Consider the following 20,963-nt stretch of genomic DNA (forward strand, 5'->3'; position numbering starts at 1 on the left):
AATGTTATTAATTCATATAATGCCTATTAATATTGAAAGATCAAACTGCTGATGTTTCTTAACATTTTCCATATACAGAGCACAAATTCATTGCATTTTCCAGTCCTCTTTTTTGATTGACAGGATATAATAACCATTTTTATCGTCTGTTTTTAAACTAACGACCAAAAGTGTGAAAAATTGCTTTAATCGACCAATACTGATTACTGGCCAATATATCGATGTATCTCTAGTATAAACATCTGACTCAGTGATGTATGTATTGAGTTAACATGACTGCGGTGTTTGATTTAGCGAACATTCAATCTTTTCCTGTTGTAGCGTTGTGAGCGGTGTAACCGAACTGGGGCGACGGTGGGTTGTTGCCTTACTTCATGCCAGAGCAACTACCACTTCATGTGTGCCCGCTACCGCAACTGTGTCTTCCAGGATGATAAGAGAGTCTTCTGTCACAAGCACCGTGACCTCATAAGTGGAAAAGTATGTATTTGCTTGTTATTTATTGTTTAGCTGTAGGTGCTATTTTACAGTCGGTTAGTTAAATAAACACTCTGTTTATGTGCACGTTGTATGATTGTTTTAAAGAACACTTTGTGTTTCTTCTTACCAGATCATCACTGGTCAAGGGTTTGAGGTGCTCCGGAGAGTTTATGTGGATTTTGAAGGAATAAGTCTTCGCAGGAAGTTTTTGACTGGATTAGAACCGGAATCAATCAATTTAATGATAGGTTGGGTTTTAAAAGTCATATAGAAAGAATCTTGCCTAATAATTACATAAAGTGATATATAAATAACGTAAAAAACACAAATAACATTAACATCATCTTTCTGTTTTTTACAGGTTCTTTGTTAGTAGAAAAGCTGGGAAAGCTTAGCGAATTATCGGCTTGTCATGGTAAACTTTTCCCTGTGGGTTACCAGTAAGTAACTTTTGATATCATGAGACGTTTTGCTCCATGTATTAGGTCAGCATGACTTTCTATACAGAATACTTGTACTTGAACTCCTTCAATACTGTTTAAAAACATCTAAGGGTGCTTGATAAAATGCCAAGGGAACATTCCTGCATTCAGGAATGGATGTAAACACTTTCAGTTTTGGCCTCTGCACATTACTAAAGACTTAGTTTTTTTCTTAGATGCTCTCGCTTGTATTGGAGTACTGTAAACCCCCTTCGCCGCTGCAAATATACATTTCGTGTTAGGGATGCCCGACCACCTGTTCAGGAAAAGCCAGTGGAAGAGCTGCCCGATCAGGGAGAAAATTGTACAATTGCCCACAGCCCATGTCCCCAGTCAGGTGTGTACCGTATAACAATATTGTCTGCAGATTGATGGATTGAAAATATTTGGAAATTATATTCAAATTATTTTTCCATTTTATATTTCCATTAGAATCTGAAGCACGGTTTGTGGAATTGACCCTTACAAATTCCACTGGAACAAATGCCATCTTTGCCAAACCGGACCTTGGCGCTCGCCCCAAAATCCCTTCATACCCTCAGAACAGAAGACCCGCCGGAGGGCTTTCCAGACCACTGCCTTCTCCAGGTAATACAGATAATTAATAGTGATAGACCATGACAGTGTCATTTATCATTTGAAGCATCTAATCATATCTTTTTTTTTACCAGGAGCTGCCCCATCCAAGCCTCACCACATCTTGACAATTAGTGATCTGGACGACACTCGAAGGCCACGACGGCACAGCCCACACTCCCAGAACAGCGGTACCCGTCACATGACCTCCCCTACTCTCGGATCCCCAGCAGGTCCAATGACATCTAGAGCGGGTGGATCCCACCACCCTAAGACCTCCCAACCTACCTCCCCAGTTTTCCCTCTTGGTGCTACTGAAAACCTGCTGACCTCTTCATCAGCTCGTCCTGTTGGTCGAAGTGCTTCCTCAGTCCGGGGTTCTGGAATAATGATGCCCCATTCTACCTCAGGACTGTTTTCCCAGTCCACACGGCAAGGTGGCATTGGCAGCACCCCTTGCACCAACCGAGTACTCAGTTCTCCCACCCATCTCACCGCAAGACCACGGCCTTTTGAGTTTAATCCGTTGGACTCTGTAGAACTTCCACACAATTTCATAGCATCCCCACAAGAGCATCCAGCAGAAAATGGTGCCTTACCTTTAGGAGACTCTTCGGGTAAGCCAAAAGCTAATCATCTTATAAGCGATGAGGATTTCCCTTATTCTTCCTTCCACTTAGAGGCAGATCTGACCGTGGCACCTGAGCTAAAAACAGAGCTTGAAATCGAAGAAACGGTGCTGAGTGATGGAGTAGCTATGAACTGCAGTGCGCAAATTGTAGTTGGTGAAGAAAGCCAGGAGGACTTTTGGGACCCAGGTGAGAAGAAATCCAAAATGTCCACTCCAAGATTGTCCTGCAGTGTTGACCCTTGTAGGCAAGACTGGGATAATAGTTCTTCCGACGAGGATATGGAGAACTACTTTGATTTCACTCGCACTGTGGTCACCTGCAAGCCTCCAAGAGATGCCTCCCAAACGCCTACATCTCCATCTTTGAGGCAGATTTCCCAACTTGATGGTATAGATGATGGGACAGAGAGTGATACAAGCATAGCTAATAGTGATAGCCAAAGCTTGAAGAAATCGAATCAGGCCCAAAAACCACACAAATCGTTTAATTCTCAACCACATGAACAGGCAGCCAGCAATGGGCTTTTTACAAGTATGGTCTCTAACATTTCATCAAATAGTTGTGGTTTTGAAACCATGTCCAACTCTGCTGACACTCCCTTCTTAGAGGCTGTTGTTGATTTAAATCCGTTTGGTGTACCTCAAGCATTGCAGTCAAACTCTTTGTTAGTTTTTCCTCCACAAGACACTTTGAATAATTTTCTCGACCCAAAGTCTTCAAATGCAGCATTTTCGGAATACAGTAAAGATTACCAAGAATCTAGTTTAGTTTTTGAGCCAGAGACACCCTTGATCCTCGAGAGATGCGATCCACCTTCACCCAGTGCATGTTTCACAGAACTGGTCCCAGTCCAGGAAGATTCTTCAATTGACCCACAAGTATCTACAGGGCCAAAGGAAATAATCTTGGATCCTAGTAGTGGGCACTTTGTATCTTCTATGGATGCCTCTACAGTTTACCCAAACCACTTGCCAGAAGGTACTCATGGTGTTCTTACTTTGTGCCCAGTTAATGGAATTCAGCAACAAACTGCAGAGTTACCCAAATCTACCACATCTGTTGAACCTCTGTCCTCCTTGTACCCTGTCCAAACTCCTGAGGGTAAGATGGTCTTACCTCCCATGGAGACTTTTAGAACCAAACTACACCCATCTACAATCTCAAGGCAACCAGCCCCTTCAGTTCCTGGAGGGGCGATGCCTTGTGTTCCCACAAATTCCCCACAGAATCCAGAGTCAATGCTCTCGGTTCCATCAGCCACTGGTGTGCCCCTTGGGACTCAAGGGCCGGTGTCAGGTACAGCGTCTGTCCCATTGTACCCCACTTACTCGGAGCCCATCGGCTCTACGACAGTTGGCGTAGTTTCCTCGTGCCCCTCCGTAACCTCCCAACCATCAGATGAGTGTCAACCCATGCCTTCTGCCACTCAACCAGCCTCTGCTCCAGGCGTCATTAATGGGTACAACACCATGCCTATGCAAGGAGAATCTGGCCCGGGAAGGACCATTTCCATCAATTTTTCCACCCCCAGATCAACAATTGAACCCCAACAACAGTTGGTTACCCAAGCGTTACCAGGCCACGCTATTCTCACCGTAAAGGAAGTGGGTGGACCCAACGTGGATCCCACCCCACACGTGTTACTTGTCAACCGACTTGGTCAGATTTTTGTTAAGAACCCTGAAAGCAACACCTTCCAGCTGCCAACTCCGAATTCGTCTTCTTTCAATTGCGTCACCCAGATTGCCAGTCTCTTGCAAAGCAATGCTTTGTCAGCAACGCTTGCTGCGGCTGGCAACTTGCAGGCGGCTGCAGGGAGCGCCATTCCAAACCAAGTCCCCCAAATTGTGACCCCATTGGTACAGACCTCTAACACCATTACCCAGCTACTCACTATTAATAGCAACGAAATGGCATCATTACCAGCAGATGTTAAGAAGCCACGAAGGAATCCCAAAGCTTCTGGAGATGGATCCACAGCAGGGCCGAAGAAACCAAGGAATAAGAAGGAGTCTTCCACACCTAGGAGGACCAAGTCTGGCCCCTCAAGCAAGCAGTCTGCAGGTCAGGTAACAAAGTCCTTGGATGCATATCAGGCAGAGAGTGCCCAAGCTATCATCAACCAAGCTATGGCTGGTTATTACGACCCCAACAAGACTGTTTCTCATGTTCTCAGCCCTGCGTCACCCCAACCCATCAGTTCAGTCGTTTTACCTCAAGAGCTACTTATTGAACCAGAAACAGTGGCTTCTCCACCATCTCCACCAGAAGCAACACCTCGACCAAAGCAGGTTCGAATGAAAAGAGTGTCCTCACTTTGCGACCGCTTTGCCGTCAAGAAATCAAAAGCAGACTTTTTGGAATCTGATCGCCCTAGTGGATTGGAAGAAGTTCGCAAGGCAGGCTCGGTATTGGCAAGGTAAAAATAGAACAGTTTGTATCTTTTTTGTTACTTGTTAAGTGTGTATGGAGTCTTAAGTTATGTCATAATGGATGCAGGTATGGAGTTCGCATCAAAACGCCAACCGTTAAGGGAATTCTTGACCTGGACAAGATAAATGAAGAGCCAAGTAGTGACTCTGAGAGTGCAAGGTGAGTCTTCAAATGGACAGGGAATTCCAAGGGAGATTTTGGGGAAATCTTTTGTATTGGTATTAGTTTTGCCTTCAGACAGTTTAGGAATTTAGAAATGTATCCCACTACTGCTAAAATCATCGTAATGTTATAATTTCAAAATCTTGTTGACGTTATACAATGATTCATGCTTAATAGTTTTCAAATTTAGAATTGTTTTGTTTTTAATAGTTTTTGTATATCTTTAACATTTTACATTTCTCTTTAGACCTGGTCCATGGGATCGTCTTTCATTGCCTCGAGTTGGAGACAGCAACAAGCCAGCAACTTGCGATTCTGCTAACCGCAGCCTAACCGACTGGAACAAATACTCAGGCATACTCTTTTATCCACCCTTTGAGCATTTTTATTCAGTTGACGGTCTTTTGATGGATCAAACACAGAAATGTTATTTAAAAGATATTCATCTTTCTTTTAGGGATGCTGTCTTGCTCGGACGATGAGATGCCTCCATCAGACAGTGAAGAAGAGAGTCCTCCCAGCCGAGACCACCCTCACTTACGCTTCGAGATCACAAGCGATGACGGCTTCAGTGTGGAGGCAGAAAGCATTGAAGGTATGCGATCAAGACAGTGCTATGTGTCCCAGAAAAGTTGTGGCTGTATAAAATATTTTCTTTTCACTTGAATGAGTCAAACGGACCAAACCCAACTCATTCTGGCAATGAAGAGAGAATGATGCAAACTGTGATTCAGACAGAAATTGAGTCACGTCTGAGCCGATAACTTGATGGGCAGTGTTTCATCATCTGCCGAGCCGATTCCTGGCTCGATGTCCTCCCCTGGATCCGTTCCCGTCTCCACCCTGTACTTTTCTGTCCTCTCGATACACTTTACAGTCAAATCAAGGCACAAAATGGCCTCAAAAATAACTTAAAAAAAGAAAAATGTTAGTGACCCACAAAAGGGTTATGAAGATATGGGGTAAAATACCTTTGTTCCGAATGGCTGAAATAAGGATAAACATTGTCATGTTTATTTTTATTAAATATTGGCATAAGAGTGTGGCATACTCTTTTATTATTGTTTATTTAAATAAGCAGTTTGTTTTTAAACATTATTGTTTAAATAAATGTAATAACTTTGGTCTTCCAAATCAACTTAATGCTGCAATCCGAAACACGTTTTGCTTAAAAATAATAAAAAATCATGTGTTGATTAAGTACATGAAAATGTAGCGTTAAAAATGGTCTCCTTACCCCAATTAACAAAATTATAATAATGATTTATAATTTAAGTGTTTTTTTTAGTGGAGTCAGATTTTGCGGGACATGTCAGGTTCCTTCACCTTTGTGTGGTTGCCAAGTCTACGCCCATTTTTTTGCGCAGATTTGGCAACCCAGATTCATCCACACATGTGAAGCAGTGCCAAATCACAATCCATGTGAAGAAAGCTCAGCAAATAACCTGCGGTTTAAACGGAGATGGCGACAAGGTGGCAAAAGTTCAAATTTTAGTACATGAACTAACTGAACCTTTTTTCTTTGTCACAGTGGCTTGGACAACTGTTCTCGACAGGGTCCAGGAGACCCGTGCCATCGCCGGTCTGAGGCAGCTTTCTTTCTCTGGGATAACCGGAGCTCGTATGATGGGTATGCTGCATGATGCTGTAGTATATCTGGTGGAACAGCTCGAAGGGGCCAAGCGCTGTCAGGGCCACGCCTTCCGCTTTCATAAACAAGCCAGTCAGGAGGACGATCTGCCTGTTAACCCAAGCGGCTGTGCTCGCTCTGAAATCTACCTGAGGTCAGTTCACCTGCTTCTTGGTTTTTTTGGACTGTTCGTAATTAGAGATCTATTAATTCGATTTTAAATGAATAACAGTTTTATTCAAATGAAATGGCGGTTTAAAAATGTACACTTTTAATAAAGCGAAAATCTCATTCTGCTAATTATTAGCAAGACAGTAGCATATTATAGCTTGTTTTCTAGGAGTCGTCTTGTCTGTTCACGTGGGAGTAAGTTAACATAGGATTAATTGTAGCGATGCCCCGATATATCGGGCAAGAATCAGTATCGGTCAATTTTTCACACTATTGGCCGATAGTTTAAAAACTACAGAGGACCGGGAGCGCCGATTAGAAATAAAATGAAGAATCAATCGATCGATTTAAAAACGTGTTGCTCATGCACAGTGAATCTTGGGGCTGTAATGGACCTTTGTCACATTTCCTGTATCTGGTTAGCGAAGCAGTGTGACGCTTTTTCCAGTTGCATAGCAACACAGTTAAAACCAATTGCTGAATCCGCTAACCAGCAGTGTTACTGCAGCACCCGGCTGCTTTAAAGCTGAACATCGACCTTCTTATCTAAGTTTTCACAATTTCTTGACAGAAAATAATTAAGAAAGCATGGGTGAGATTGATACTGTGAAATTAAGTGCCTTTCTTTTAAAATAACACGCAGAAGAACGTTTGTGTGCAGTACGCGTTTCGAAACTGAGGATGTTTATCTCTTTATCTTGCTGAAATGTTCCTATAAATATATTTCCCATCCAAATGCACATTCTGAATAATAAATTAATTTATTTCCTAACCTACTACAGTCCTGTGTTTTCTCTTACTGGTCATATTTCACTTGAAACGACTGATAAACACCCATTGTGGAAATTACACATGGTTTTATTATTGCCGCAGTCATAATATTTCCCATCTAGAGACAAACTGCTTTGCTATTAACCAAACCTGCAGCATGTCTGACGTACAAGGAGTATTTGTTATACACGCGAGCAGTGCAACAAATGACCATAGAAACCATTAATAACAAGGCGTTTGTTGCATCGCATCGCATCGCATCGCATCCAGGGACAGAAGTTCTTTTTTAATGGCGGTAGGTCTTTCTATGTCTATTTACTATGTACATGTGGGAGAAGGGGTGTATCCTAAAACTGAGAAAAGAAAACCAATCAGAAAGCTGATTGGTTGCCCCCACGTGTGTACTGTCCAATGGCATCTTTTAACTCGATTGACAAATGGTTAAAGAAAAGCAATTGGCAAATAGAGAGAGAAAAGCATTAAAGCATTTGGCAAATGCTTTTTAAAAAGCGATTCATTTAAAATATGCATTTAAAATGATTTATTAATGAACATTTTATTGTTTTAGTTTTTACGTTTTAAAGCATGAATTAAATAAACCGTTTTAAATGTATCTATTTATTTATACATTTATAAATTATTTTTTAAATTAACGTTTTATTGTTCAATTAAACTACATTTTAAAACACAAATGAAATAAACCATTTTAAATCCGTCTATTCATTTCTCGATTTAAAAAGTGATCTATTTGTTTACATTTTTATGTTTTAATTATTAAATTGATCAATCGATTCTTCATTTTATCTCTGATCGGCGCTTCCCGTCCTCCATAAAAAACAGCCGATGTTCAGGGCCAATATATCTATATAAAATGCAATGAATTTGTGCTCTGTTCATAGAAAACGTTAAGAAACATCACCGGTTTGATGTTCAATATTAATAGTCATATGAATTTAACATTCAGAAAGTTAAGAAATACTAATGTAATCTTCAGAATCAGTATCGGCAGATATCACTCTGAATTATCGGTATTGCTGGAGAAATTTAGGTCATGTACAGGTTTTAGACATGAGGGTGAATAAATGATGACGGAATCTCTTATTTTTGGCTGTACTGTCCCTTTAAGTTCAGGGCAGTTATTTGCAGCTAGTAAGTTGGTGTTGCAAAGTGAACTTTTGTCCAGAAAGCGGCTTAATATTTTGCACGGCACTTGCGTGCAACACACAGGGGGATTTGGATGTACTTTTAGCTCTCCTGGAGCCACAGATGGTTAGCTAGCAGCATATATACTATACTCCCAGACTATAGGAGAAACCCCTCACCTCTCTCCCCTACTCTCTGATTCACAGGAAGTCAACCTTTGATATATTCAACTTCCTGGCGTCTCAACACAGGCAGCTTCCAGACACTGACCTGTACGATGAAGAGGAAGATGAGGTTCTTCTCAAATCTACCAGGTCGAAAAACAGTTTGGATTTTCTTAAGCAGATAAAATTGTTTTTCTCTTTGCCTCAGCACCAGGTTGCTAGCAACTCAAGGGTCATCGGTTCAAATCCCACAGATGAATTAATAGGGCTGGGACGATATATCGCGATTCACACTAATTATACCTTTTTCAGGCCGATTCTGAAATAGCAAAGGCTTCGATTCTGTGTTTTATGCACAGCTCTTCCATGAACTACTGCTCTTTGACCAGTTGGAAGTACTGCTCGATCTAAAATCACTACGCGATTGAGTCGTTTATAACGTGCATTTGAAAACGCAACACACTTGTCAAACGTCATCATTATAAATATACTTTATTATGAAAATTAGGGATGTAACGATTCACCGTGAGCCGGTTGAAAATCGGTTATAATGAGTGACGATTCAATTCGGTTGAGGCTTGAACTGAATCGCAATACATTCTTTGAACAGCAGGGGCCGCTATTTTCACTGCAAACCTAAACGTGGATGCTGATATTTCTTAAATGCAAAAAAATCCAAGAAAAGCACAGACAGTATTAGTTTGTTTATATTAAAGAGAGTTTTTCTATTATTAATTTGTTATAAAATCGCAGTTTACTTTTGTTATTTGAAATAAAACATTATTTTATTATGCAAAGAAACGTAAAGCATTTAAGAAATAATGCAAGGGAAGTTGTTCATTTCTAATTTGTTTCAACTCATTTTTTAAAAATAAATCGTGAATAAATCGCATCGTGAGATCAGAATCGTGAATCGCATCGCATCGTGAGCTGAGTGAATCGTTACATCCCTAATGAAAATACCTGAAAAGGTTTGAAGAACTGTTAGAATATGACCAATGGCATTTCCTGGAACTACACTTAGGGCCATAAATATTTGGACAGAGGCACATTTTTTGTTATTTTAGCTGTGTATCAATATGTTTTCGAGTTACAGTTTTATAATAGATATTGTCTTAAAGTGCACACTCTCAGCTTTATTTAGAGTGTATTCACATCCAGATTAGCTGAAGGATTTAGGAATTACAGCTCTTTAATATGAAGCGCCCCCCTTTTTCAAGGGACCAAAAGTAATGGGACAGTTGAATAAAAAGCTGTTTTATTCACATGTATGGGCTTTTCCTTAAATAATTTTGTCATAAATGAAGCATGTTAAAGGTCTGGAGTTGATTCTACATGTGGTGTTTGCATTTGGAAGCTGTTGCTGTGAACCCACATCATGGGGTTCAGGGAGATCTCCATGCAAGTGAAACAGACCATAGTTAGATTTCAAAAACACTACACATCCGTCAGAAAGATGCCAGGAACATTAAGAGCGGCCAAATCAACAATCTGGGACATTCTGGGGGGAAAAAAACACACCGCTGAGCTCAGTAACAAAACAATCCTAGGCGTCCATATGAGATCAAAGTGGTGGATGATGACATTATCCTCTCCATGATGAAGAAAAACACCTTCACAACGTCCGGACAAGTGAAGAACACTCTCCAAGAGGTAAATATGTCAATGTTTGTCAATCAAAACAATAAAGAGAATACAAGGAAAAAATAGAGAGGGTTCACAACAAGGTGCAAAAGCCTCAAGAATAGGATGGGTAGATTAGACGTCTGAAATAGCCGAACAAGCTCTAGAAAGCATTTTTTTGGAGAGATCAAATTAATTTCAGCCTGCATAAGACTAAAAAGAATAAAAGATATGGAGAAGGCTTGGAATATCTCATGATATGAGCATACAACATCTTCAGTAAAATAGTGTTCAGGCAGTGTGATTCCATTTCCATGCATGACGTCCTCAGGCACTGGGTCACTGGTGTTTTTTTGGTGATGTAACAGAAGACAGAAGCATCCGGATTAATTCTTCACTTGTCTGGAAGTTGTGAAGATGTTTTTCTTTATCATGGAGAGGATAATGTCATCATCCACCACTTTGATCTCATATGGACGCCCAGGATTGTTTTGTTACTGAGCTCAGCGGTGTGTTGTTTTTTTCTTAGAATGTACCAAATTGTTGATTTGGCCGCTCTTAATGTTCCTGGCATCTTTCTGACGGATGTGTAGTGTTTTTGAAATCTAACTATGGTCTGTTTCACTTGCATGGAGATCTCCCTGAACCCCATGATGTGGGTTCACAGCAACAGCTTCCAAATGCAAACACCACATGTAGAATCAACTGCAGACCTTTAACATGCTTCATTTATGACAAAATGATTTAAGGAAAAGCCCATACATGTGAATAAAACAGCTTTTTATTCAACTGTCCCATTACTTTTGGTCCCTTGCAAAAGGGGGGCGCTTCATATTAAAGAGCTGTAATTCCTAAATCCTTCAGCTAATCTGGATGTGAATACACTCTAAATAAAGCTGAGAGTGTGCACTTTAAGACAATATCTATTATAAAACTGTAACTCGAAAACATGTTGATACACAGCTAAAATAACAAAAAATGTGCCTCTGTCCAAATATTTATGGCCCTAAGTGTATGTGTGTAAATCGTATTTCTTCTGTGACCCATATTTGGAGTTTCTGCACGAGAGCGCCCTCTAGCTTTCGGATGTGGCGGCATTTAACCGTAATTCATTGAGAAACTGAGCATAAGAATTGTACGATATATCGCCCTAGTCATTTAATGCATTTGCAAAATGCATATATGCACATTTTAAGAATGTATTCATAATAAAAAAAAAACGAACTGGTGATGGGGTCCTTTTGTATATATGAGTAAGCATGACATGAGCAATGCTTTGTGTTTGTTGGTTTCTTTACCATGACAACATACATTTCGTGAATGTCCTCTTCCTTTTTTATTAAAGATGCTGAAGTTTCCCTTTGACAGCCTCCTTCCTCTTTCACAGCATCACTCTCATGTTCTGTCAACTGATGGATCAAAGACCTCTGAAATGGATCGCATGATCAATAAACTCATTTGTGTTTTACAGACGCGCAACGAGTTTGGAGTTGCCAATGGCGATGCGCTTCAGACATCTCGAAAGAACTTCCAAGGAAGCCGTCGGTGTTTACAGGTGGGTTAATCTGAACCATCAAATGAGGAACTGAGTCACAGTTTTATTTTTAACCTTCAACTCCCACCTTTGATGTCACTGGAAATCAGCTCAACAGTTGCCTGGTGAACAATTTCTTTTAGCAGACATGAGGTTGACGTCACAGAAAATAAATACTCATCTTTAGAAGTCCATCCCAACAAACCCATCCATGTTTCGTAAACAATGTTTCGCTTCTGTTTTTCTAAATACATGATGAGCTATAAAGAACCAGTCTGATCGGTTTAAGGTCTGAAAAGCCTTCATTTAGATCCTGCTCTAAATTAGCAAAACCAGCAATGGCTAGGCCTTAAAAATGTAGCTTTTTATATTCATATATTTTCTCCGAGTTGAAGGGACAGTTCACCCAAAAATAAGAATTCTGTCTTCAGTTACTCACCCTTGAGTTGTTCCAAATCTGTATAAATTTCTTGACACACGGAAAGATATTTGGAAGAATGCTTGTAACCAAACAGCTCTTGGCCACCATTGACTACCATAGTAGGAAAAACTTACAATGGTAGTCATACGTGCCCCAGAACTGTTTGCTTTCCTACATTCTTCAAAATATCTTCTTTTGTGTTCTACAGAACAACGTAATTCTTCCAAATATCTTTCTCTGTGTCCATTAGAACAATGAAATTTGTACAGATTTAGTGAGTAAATGAAGACAGAATAAGGCATTTGAAGACATTTTTGGGTGAACTGTTCCTTTAAGCTCATCTTCCCACCCCCTTTGAGTTCAGTTAGGTACATGATGAATATTGGCTAGGAACCAAGTCTTGTGCACTTGAACCCAGCCGGCTCCGGGAAAACTGTCTGCGCACATTTAGTCCTTGAATATCACGAAATGATATGTGAATCAAATAAAGACATTCTTTTTATGCTTTCCGTTTTAAGAATATCAGGTCATTTGGAACAAGAACAAAACAAAGTCATCGTTTTTCCCCGAACAAAATGTTACAGGAGATTTCTGGCGCACTTTTAAACAAATCGTGTGTCTGAATCTTGTGGTCTTTGGAATCCAGTCCAGTGTCGGGAATGTAGATGATGTTTTCTGATACCTTTGGGGGAAATCAGATGTGAATGGCTTTAGTGTACTCGAGTTGAGTTTTGAATTTTGTACAGGAAATTACATTTCATGTTAATTCTCAAGTCACACTTATTCTTGGAATCGTTTCTGACATCTTAGGTCGGCGATTCACGGAAGAGGGCTCTTCTGTAAGAGGAACATCGAGGCGGGGGAGATGGTCATTGAGTACTCTGGCATCGTCATTCGTTCCGCGCTTACGGACAAGCGTGAGAAATATTACGATGGAAAGGTAAGCAGAAGAGTACAGCTGCTCCTCTTTCACCCATAATCATTTAAAGGCTCTTTATTTATGTTTTTGCCCGTTTTGATTGTTTTCTTATTCGTCTTGCCAGGGCATTGGGTGTTATATGTTCCGCATTGACGACTTTGAGGTGGTGGATGCCACGATGCACGGGAACGCAGCTCGTTTCATCAACCACTCCTGCGAGCCGAACTGCTACTCTCGTGTCATCAACGTCGAGGGTCAGAAACACATAGTCATTTTCGCCCTGCGGAAGATCTACCGTGGCGAGGAGCTAACCTACGACTACAAGTTCCCTATAGAAGACGCCAGCAACAAACTCAACTGCAATTGTGGCGCCAAGCGATGCCGGCGCTTCTTAAACTGAGGAGCTCTGGGTACGACAACAGTGCAGACGGGTTACTAACTGAGCCTTTAGGGTGTTAAAAGAGGTCCAGGCAAAACTTTTTTATGGGAGAAGTGTTTCAAGAAATGGAGGGTCAACCTTTTTAAGCAGAAGTGGGATGTCGCTATTCTTGTGCTCCACCCTGTTTTCATAATATTCTAGCCAATCGATAGACATCGAATGCAACAGAAGTAAATGATGCACGGGTTTGTGCAAACATAGTCGGGCCTTCTAAGGTCTTGTATTGAGCGGCATCCTTTGTGGTTAGTTAATGTTTCATCGGAAGAGCCAGAGCCTCATGAAGTCATGGTGTTTTTTTAGCAGTTCCTTAACAGAACTTGATCAAGATCTCCAGCATAATTACGCAAGATGGGCATTGAAATCATTACTTGAGAACCTTTTTGCAGATGTTTGTTTAGGGGCTTAGGGGAAAAATAAATAGTCGTCTGTTGCCAAGGGTTCCGCTGTGCTTCTGTTTTCCCCAAAAAGACGATTGAACCGTAAACGGCACCACCCCCTCCCAGCCCACAGAAACACCTTTGTGCTTGTGGAATATTTTCTAGTGAGGACCACATAGCGTGCAGACGCCGAGAGAAGGTGACGATACTCTGTAAAAACATGCATATTACTAATGAATGATGTAAACGTATAATTGACATCTGTAGTGTTTGCGCTAGATCACAGCTGAGAAAGACGACTCAGGACGACACTGTAAAGCCCTCAGTACCCCCTTTGGTCCACTCTTTGCGCATGGCAGTCATTGCATTACTTTAACATGTCCGTGATTTCTTACTGGCTTAATGCTTTTGCTCGGATAAACTCTTCGTTTAACATTTTTTAAATATTTATGTTTGCTAGTTTTACAGGAAGCTGACGTCTAGCGGCGTAACCTTCGTTCTTTATTCTTGTTCCGCTTTTATTGGCTTGTGATGTGGTGTATTACTGTATGGGCGGGTTTTGAACTCCTTGTCCACTTGAAGGCCTTTAATGGTGCTATGATTAACATGAGCTTTGAAACGGGAAATCCCTAGTTCCTTTTTGTGTTCGAGAAACACGTTGCCGTTCCTTGGCAAAATCATAGCAAGCAGCGCTAACATATTGCGCTCGTAGTGTCGCCAAACAAAAGCGCCATTCCAGGCGTACAAAATACTTCTGAAGATTTTAAAGAGCCTTGTGTCAATAAAATCATGCCTGAAGAGTATATACATATATTTTTGTTTTGTCGTGTAGTAGAGGACACTACATAAGCTCATCATGACATCTAAATGCATCCGCATTGCGTCGCAGCGTTTGCGACGACGTTGCGGATCGTCCTGCAATAAAATCATTTTTTTGCCACAATTGCACATACAATTGGAGCTGTACGTTTAGCTTGTGATTCACAAACTGCTTGGTGTCCTACAGCTTATAGGACCACAAATGTCATGATTGCAATTATACTGTGCAGGAGAAATATATCTATATATATTTATAGAAGAGTTATTGAAACAGTTTTCAGCAGATGGTGACCTCAGCACCTTGGAGTTGGTTGTCGACATGCTGATGCCATCGTTTATCCTATAGAGTATAAAAGATCTTTCGTAGGCGTGTTCTATTTATTCCTGTTTGTCTGTGCATTTGTACGTGACCAAGGTCTTATCGGAAGTTTCTTCAGGGGTTTTTTGGTTCTTTTTAACCTTTTCCTTTCTTTACCTTGGACGTTGAGGATGAGTTCTTGCAATGTGGCCTTTTAAAGAGGTGATGTTTCGAGCCAGCTGTATTTTTAAAAATGGTCTTAGTTGTGTATTTTATTTGAATAAACGTTGCGGTTATCGAAGTGCATCACCCCCCTCCCCCACCCCCCCATCACAATGACGTCTTCTGCTTTATTCCCCAACCTCCCCACCCCCGGGGGTAGTGATCTACATCAGAAAGCTGAAATTGATCTCGTATTTTAATGGAACCAACCCAGACTTGCAAGGATTCTACCTCAAACTGTTCAGATAACTTCAAATAATACTAATGCAAAACTAGATGAGAATAGAGCTTGGTCTGTGCTGTCATGCAGTGATGGCTGTGTGCAATGGAGGATGCCAAGCACTCGGCAGGGCCTCCTGTGATGATGCGTCTCCCAGAGCTTCAAGGGAAAAAATAGGTTCCTGTGTAGGTTTTAAAAAAACGTTGCTCAAAGACTTAAAAATGAATAAATGTGCGTCTTTGCTACCTTGTACAAATGAACCCTAAGTTTGTAAATAGTTGTATACATATTTCTAAACCTGTTTAATTTTTCTATGCACTTTTTTATTTATAATGTTTTTTGCTTAATAAAGATGTACAATGTTTGAACAAAGGTCAAGATCTTTATTTTTGTGCACAACACACACAAGTCATGTTGTTTGGATATGTTTCTTATATGCAGTTAATAAAACTAATGATTACAACCCTGCGAAAAAAAATGTATAGGTACGTGTTAAGGTTAAATGATCATTTTTGTTTATTCTGTGAATTACTAACAATATTTCTCCAAAATGTAAATAAAAAATATTGTTTCTACTTCCATTGCGGAAAATGAAAACTGGAGAAACGGGACAAAATAACAAGATGCTCTGTAAGAACCTGTCATGCGGTCAGTCTTTCACATTGCTGTTAGATGACTTCATATCACTCCTGAGGTTTCTTTTTTTCTTTTTTTTGAAATTCAACAGATACTGGACTGGCCATATTGAGAAATGCTGATTAAATGAAAATTTGATTTGATTCATGTTAGCAAGTGTTTGTGTGTTCAAGAGATGAGTTTGTTTCAAAACATGAAATGACCTATTTGCCAATATTACTGTTGTAATATTTAGTATATGCTTTAGCAGCAAGACAAAACCAGTTTTAGCAAACATAAAATATATGTATAAATTGCAGGAAAATGCCAAATATGACAACAAATTGTGTTATTTGAAACAGGATTAGGGTATGTGAAATGTGTAGTGTTAAGGAATGTTTATAGCATACAGAACATTTCCTAAAAACGATTAAAGTGTAATAGACAAAAATCACAAAACCAATAGTGCTGTATTTGGCTCTAGGCAATCTGACTGCCGATGTGCTTCTCATTATCTTTGGTTTTGAAAAGTATGCGGTTTTGGATTTAAACCAAGTTCCATTAGAGACCTTTCTCCTTCATATCCTGTTTTTCAGCACTTGTATTTTAATACTGGTGTACATTGACGCATGAAAAATTTTGGTTTTGTATTATTAAAGGGATAATTTGCCTAAAAATGAACATTCTTTCATCATGTATTCACTTTCTTCTGCAAAACACAAATGATAATTGGACCAAACAACATTTTGCTCAAAACATCATCTTTGGTGTTCAACAGAAGAAAGAGTCGTAAACAGGTTTGGACTGAATAAACGTCTCTTGCTTTTTAAGGGTGAACTGTCCCTTTGAAGAACAGCCTCAGTTATTCTTTTTCACTAGCGTGAAGCTTTGCCAAAATCTCCACTGCATCATTGCGACCGATACCACTTAACAGTCCAGCAAGGTGGCCAACAGTCCAGTCTGGGTTCTTGGCGACGACTCCCTCCAGGACAGCGACAAGTGGGCTTTTGTAGTCCTTCTTGGAGTAAGCGTAATTGATCCATGCGAAAGAAAACGAACACTGGGCCGCAAGGTGACGTGTGTTCTTAGCACCAGAGATCTGGTCTGGGTCTAACAACAGAATGAGTTCCTCGAGAACATCGAGGTTGTTTAGCACTGTATTGAGAGGGGCAGCCTGGACCTCAGGAGCTAGACGAATTAAATAATAAAATTGTGTATTATTGTCAAGGATACATCAATCAAACGCATGAATAAAGCTGCTCTGGAAAATGATAGACAAGAGTTGGTTTTTATTGGCTTGATTTTGTTTGGTTATGTTGACCCACCTAACAGTTTAAAGGAAGTGTCAGTCACACTCAGAGGCAATTTTGGATTTCCGTTGTCGTCGATTATGCTGAATACAGCTGTTGAATAGATTCTTTTACTATCTAGGATTTCCTTCATTTCCCCATTGCAGCCCCTTTCTGTTGATGACAGAAACATCCTGTTTTTTACTAGAATACTAGAATACTAGAATACTAGAAAAATAAGTACATTTCACATTCATTTTGGTATAACAGTAGATAAGAAAAGTTTACATAGTTAAAGTATTGTACTTTTTGTAAGAAGTAGTAGTAGTATACTTATAAGTGTGCTATTTTAATACTACTAGTTACGCTTCTCTGTGAAGTCTGTGGACAAAGTATACTTTCTTGTTTCTTTAGTTTAAAAGAAGTATACTAATGGTACACTTGAATAAGCAAGTAATGCTTTTCAGTAACAGTTTTAACATCACAAACATTTTATTTTTATAATTCATTTTTTCAACCTTTTAGTATTTTCAAATGACATGTTCTATTCGCAAAGAACGAAAGAATAGATTGAAGCTAAATCACATCTGGACACGGCGCCAGACACTGTAAATATTTGTAAGACCAAGCTGATTTCCTGTTTAAATGCCTTCTTGAGAAGGATTGTTCTGCGACCAACCTTGTTTGGGACGTTTTGTCCGCCGCTTCAGGATAAACAACACACAAAGCAATGTAAGGATAGATAAAATCCCTACACTTACAAAGACCGCTGCAAACATACAAGAAAACAAAGATCAAATCAAATGTCATGTTTATTATCCAAAATATTCTTTCTCCTTGTGTGATCCAATATGCTTGATCTCCATGAGTAAATGGTAATTGGTCAAATTGAATAACACTTAATGCATAACAATACCTGTCAAATTCATGTCATTTGTAGATGGTCCGGAAGCGGGGCTGGTGCTGGTGCTGCTGGAAGTGATGGAATCAGTGGTCCAGACAGATGAGGAATCAATTCTCTCAGTCTATGAAAACCGACGTTAAAGTAATTTATATCTAACTCATGACATTCTGTTTGTTTTAGTTCTGGCTTAATGAATGAACACTGGTTGGTGAAAGGAAGAGCACTTACAAAAAATATGTCATTATTATCATTACGAGTCAGTATTTAATGGTCAAAATGTTTATCTTTAAAAAGTGTTTTACTGTTATGACGACGGTCTTCGCTGTGGTCTTCACTGGACGATCAATGCAACGTCCATCTAGAACATGCTCCCTTTAAAAATAGATATTTTATTTATATAAATAGATATATTATTTATTTTATATAGGAGTATATTACAAAACAACAACAATAATTGGAATAAGGCAGATACTTTTTGATCACAAACTGGTTTGTGGATTACAGAAAAAGAAACGAATACAAATACAAAGTATTACCACTATAAACCATCATCTGTTTACCATTAAAACGTCACACAATTGTGTTTTGCGTAAGATCTTTTGTTCTAATGGTTCCCATCCGCCACGAAACATCCCACCAAGACGCACAGAGGCCATTACAGTTTCCATTAAAACCAGTGCAATTGCCATTATAACCATTTTAGTTTTTATAGATATTGCATTGCCTGTCCTGCTCAAACTTTATTCCACTTTTTTCACTCAGGAGTTTTGTGGTGCTAGTTTAAAAACTCACACTTCTGTGCAGCAGACGACATCGGATTCGGCACTGCACGGAGATGCTGTCAACTTCGGAGGTGGGCAAGAGTTACATTTTTGGCATTTAAGGGACGATCCATTGTTAAATGTTCCGCCATCGCATTCGCGGTGAGGATTGTATTTTTGGCTTCCATAGTCGTCCCTCCCGCAATTTGGGTTAAACTCGAAACCTACAGTACAGTAGAATTTAAAACAGAACCGATTTATGGTTTACGACATTCAAACGGCGCCGTCAATATAAAGAAAAAACGTACCCTTCTTGATAGTAAATCTCTTCTCACATCTTTCACATGTATGCTGACTTGGATTCCGATATTCTTCTTCTATGCAAATATTTGATGTCATTATACCGCTGGACTCGAACTCGTCCTGGAATGAACTGATCTGAACACAGTTTGTGACAGAGGGTTTTCATGTAGAGGAGGAGCCTTCAGTCTAGTTCACTGCAATATATTAAGCAAAACAAAGATAAAGTGAGGAGAAAGGTATTTAAAAGGTCAAAGGAAAATGTAACTTTATGTTTTAAGCTCTGCTTCTTTGAAAAATAGACCAGGGATAGGTTTACTGTGCGCATGCGGTTTATCTTGGGGAGTTTCATGGTAACAACAGTGTTTTACGTATAAACAGTTTTTCTACAAATATGTAGAAAATTGTTAAACTGTCGTAACTGTAGCAAAACCATTGATAACTTTTTTTTGTAGGAATTCCCGCAGCGCCAGGGCAATCCTGTTGGGGATTTAGTGGAGCGTGGCGCCAGCTTGTGGTCATATTAAAAGCAATACATATAATAACATTATTCCCTTAAATGTAATGCTTTCTCGGTCATCTGATTACTCTTTTTTTTGGAAAGGAATTGTGTGCCAGGCAACGTAGCTAAATTTGAGATAAGGCCAAGGCTGCGCAGAGTTGCGTGAGGTCGAACCACTGATCTATAAATAATTGACTAGATTGCGCCTAGAACGCCCAACCAACGGCAGGAGGTGCAGCCACCGGAAGTGATCGCGCCGCCATCTTGGTATGCCCAACTGACAGAGAGCGCCATTGACTTACAGTCAAAATGACGATCTAAAATAACCCGATTTTCATCTTATTAGGCGCACGATACGTTTTTAGTTCACCTGTGTGTTTAAATAAATTGTAACTTCTGATGTTTTTTCCAATGCTTATGTTGGGCAGAATAGCGACGTATAGAAATCAATGTATCTATTTGAGTGTGTATTGCACACCGTTGTTTGGCAATTGCAAATGTTTAGAAATAAAGCTTCATGACTTAAAGAACACATGCAGCCCGTATTAAGCTGTATTTAAATTCCAGAATTAGCACATTTGTCATGAGGTGTCTGGTTAGTCTGATGATCTGATATGTGCGCTACTGTAATAAAAATGAACGTAGATCAGTGGGTCGAACACGCCTATTTCTTGTGAGGGCGGGCTTTACAGATAGAGACCAATCGGATAACAGTCTCCCAAGCGTATGACCCAACCAGAAGGCATAGCCAGCAAAAAAGGCTTGCACTTTTTATTTAAAGTTAAAACGAAGTGCATTTAACTTTATAACTTAATAGTTCTAGAATTTATTGAGATGTCATTATTTATAATTTGTATTAAAACCAACACAGCAAAATCACCAGTGTTAAAAAGTGTCAAATTAACGCTCACAGTGTTTATATAATCCACACTTTGAGAGTGTGGATTATATATACACTGTGAGTGTTAATTAGACTTTTTTAACACTGGCGATTTTACTGTGAATGCTTATTGTGTTGCATTTAATATGCTATGCTATATTGTGTGAAGCAAACGGGATGGATGAGAGCAAAATAA

The 20,963-nt window shown here is 39.7% G+C and overlaps 2 protein-coding genes across 3 annotated transcripts in view; one reads left to right on the forward strand and one right to left on the reverse strand.

The window, feature by feature from the left end:
- Positions 1–15,897, forward strand: part of kmt2bb (lysine (K)-specific methyltransferase 2Bb) — a 37,628-nt gene extending 21,731 nt beyond the window's left edge. The window contains exons 24-37 of one of the 2 annotated variants that reach the window (XM_057350374.1): positions 322–480; positions 611–728; positions 842–920; positions 1,139–1,299; positions 1,395–1,550; positions 1,634–4,589; positions 4,670–4,762; positions 5,013–5,119; positions 5,223–5,360; positions 6,297–6,549; positions 8,687–8,794; positions 11,739–11,822; positions 13,033–13,162; positions 13,266–15,897. In XM_057350374.1, coding sequence (XP_057206357.1) covers positions 322–480; positions 611–728; positions 842–920; positions 1,139–1,299; positions 1,395–1,550; positions 1,634–4,589; positions 4,670–4,762; positions 5,013–5,119; positions 5,223–5,360; positions 6,297–6,549; positions 8,687–8,794; positions 11,739–11,822; positions 13,033–13,162; positions 13,266–13,541 — 4,818 coding nt within the window. In that variant the 3' untranslated portion in view covers positions 13,542–15,897. The remainder of the gene's footprint in view (positions 1–321; positions 481–610; positions 729–841; positions 921–1,138; positions 1,300–1,394; positions 1,551–1,633; positions 4,590–4,669; positions 4,763–5,012; positions 5,120–5,222; positions 5,361–6,296; positions 6,550–8,686; positions 8,795–11,738; positions 11,823–13,032; positions 13,163–13,265) is intronic. The other variant, XM_057350375.1, reaches the window with a different exon arrangement.
- Positions 15,898–16,057: 160 nt separating this feature from the next.
- Positions 16,058–19,526, reverse strand: igflr1 (IGF-like family receptor 1). The gene is made up of 7 exons (XM_057350376.1): positions 19,394–19,526; positions 19,117–19,309; positions 18,627–18,696; positions 18,337–18,445; positions 18,100–18,189; positions 17,457–17,594; positions 16,058–17,319 (listed from the first exon to the last, which is right to left on the reverse strand). Exons 1-7 carry the CDS (start codon positions 19,482–19,484, stop codon positions 16,994–16,996), a joined length of 1,017 nt encoding a protein of 338 aa, XP_057206359.1. The 5' UTR covers positions 19,485–19,526; the 3' UTR covers positions 16,058–16,993.
- Between the last annotated feature and the right edge of the window lie 1,437 nt (positions 19,527–20,963).

The sequence above is a fragment of the Triplophysa rosa genome, linkage group LG14, assembly GCF_024868665.1.
Source record: "Triplophysa rosa linkage group LG14, Trosa_1v2, whole genome shotgun sequence".
NCBI classification, from domain to species: Eukaryota; Metazoa; Chordata; class Actinopteri; order Cypriniformes; family Nemacheilidae; genus Triplophysa; species Triplophysa rosa.

Bases quoted from the DNA above. Each gene is read 5' to 3' on its own strand.
- igflr1 (XM_057350376.1), bottom strand. From the start codon at position 19,484: ATGACATCAAATATTTGCATAGAAGAAGAATATCGGAATCCAAGTCAG. The intron at 19,310-19,393 runs GTACGTTTTTTC...ACTGTACTGTAG, and splicing joins GAGATTTACTATCAAGAAGG to GTTTCGAGTTTAACCCAAAT. The intron at 18,697-19,116 runs GTGAGTTTTTAA...CTATTTTTAAAG, and splicing joins GTCGTCTGCTGCACAGAAGT to GGAGCATGTTCTAGATGGAC.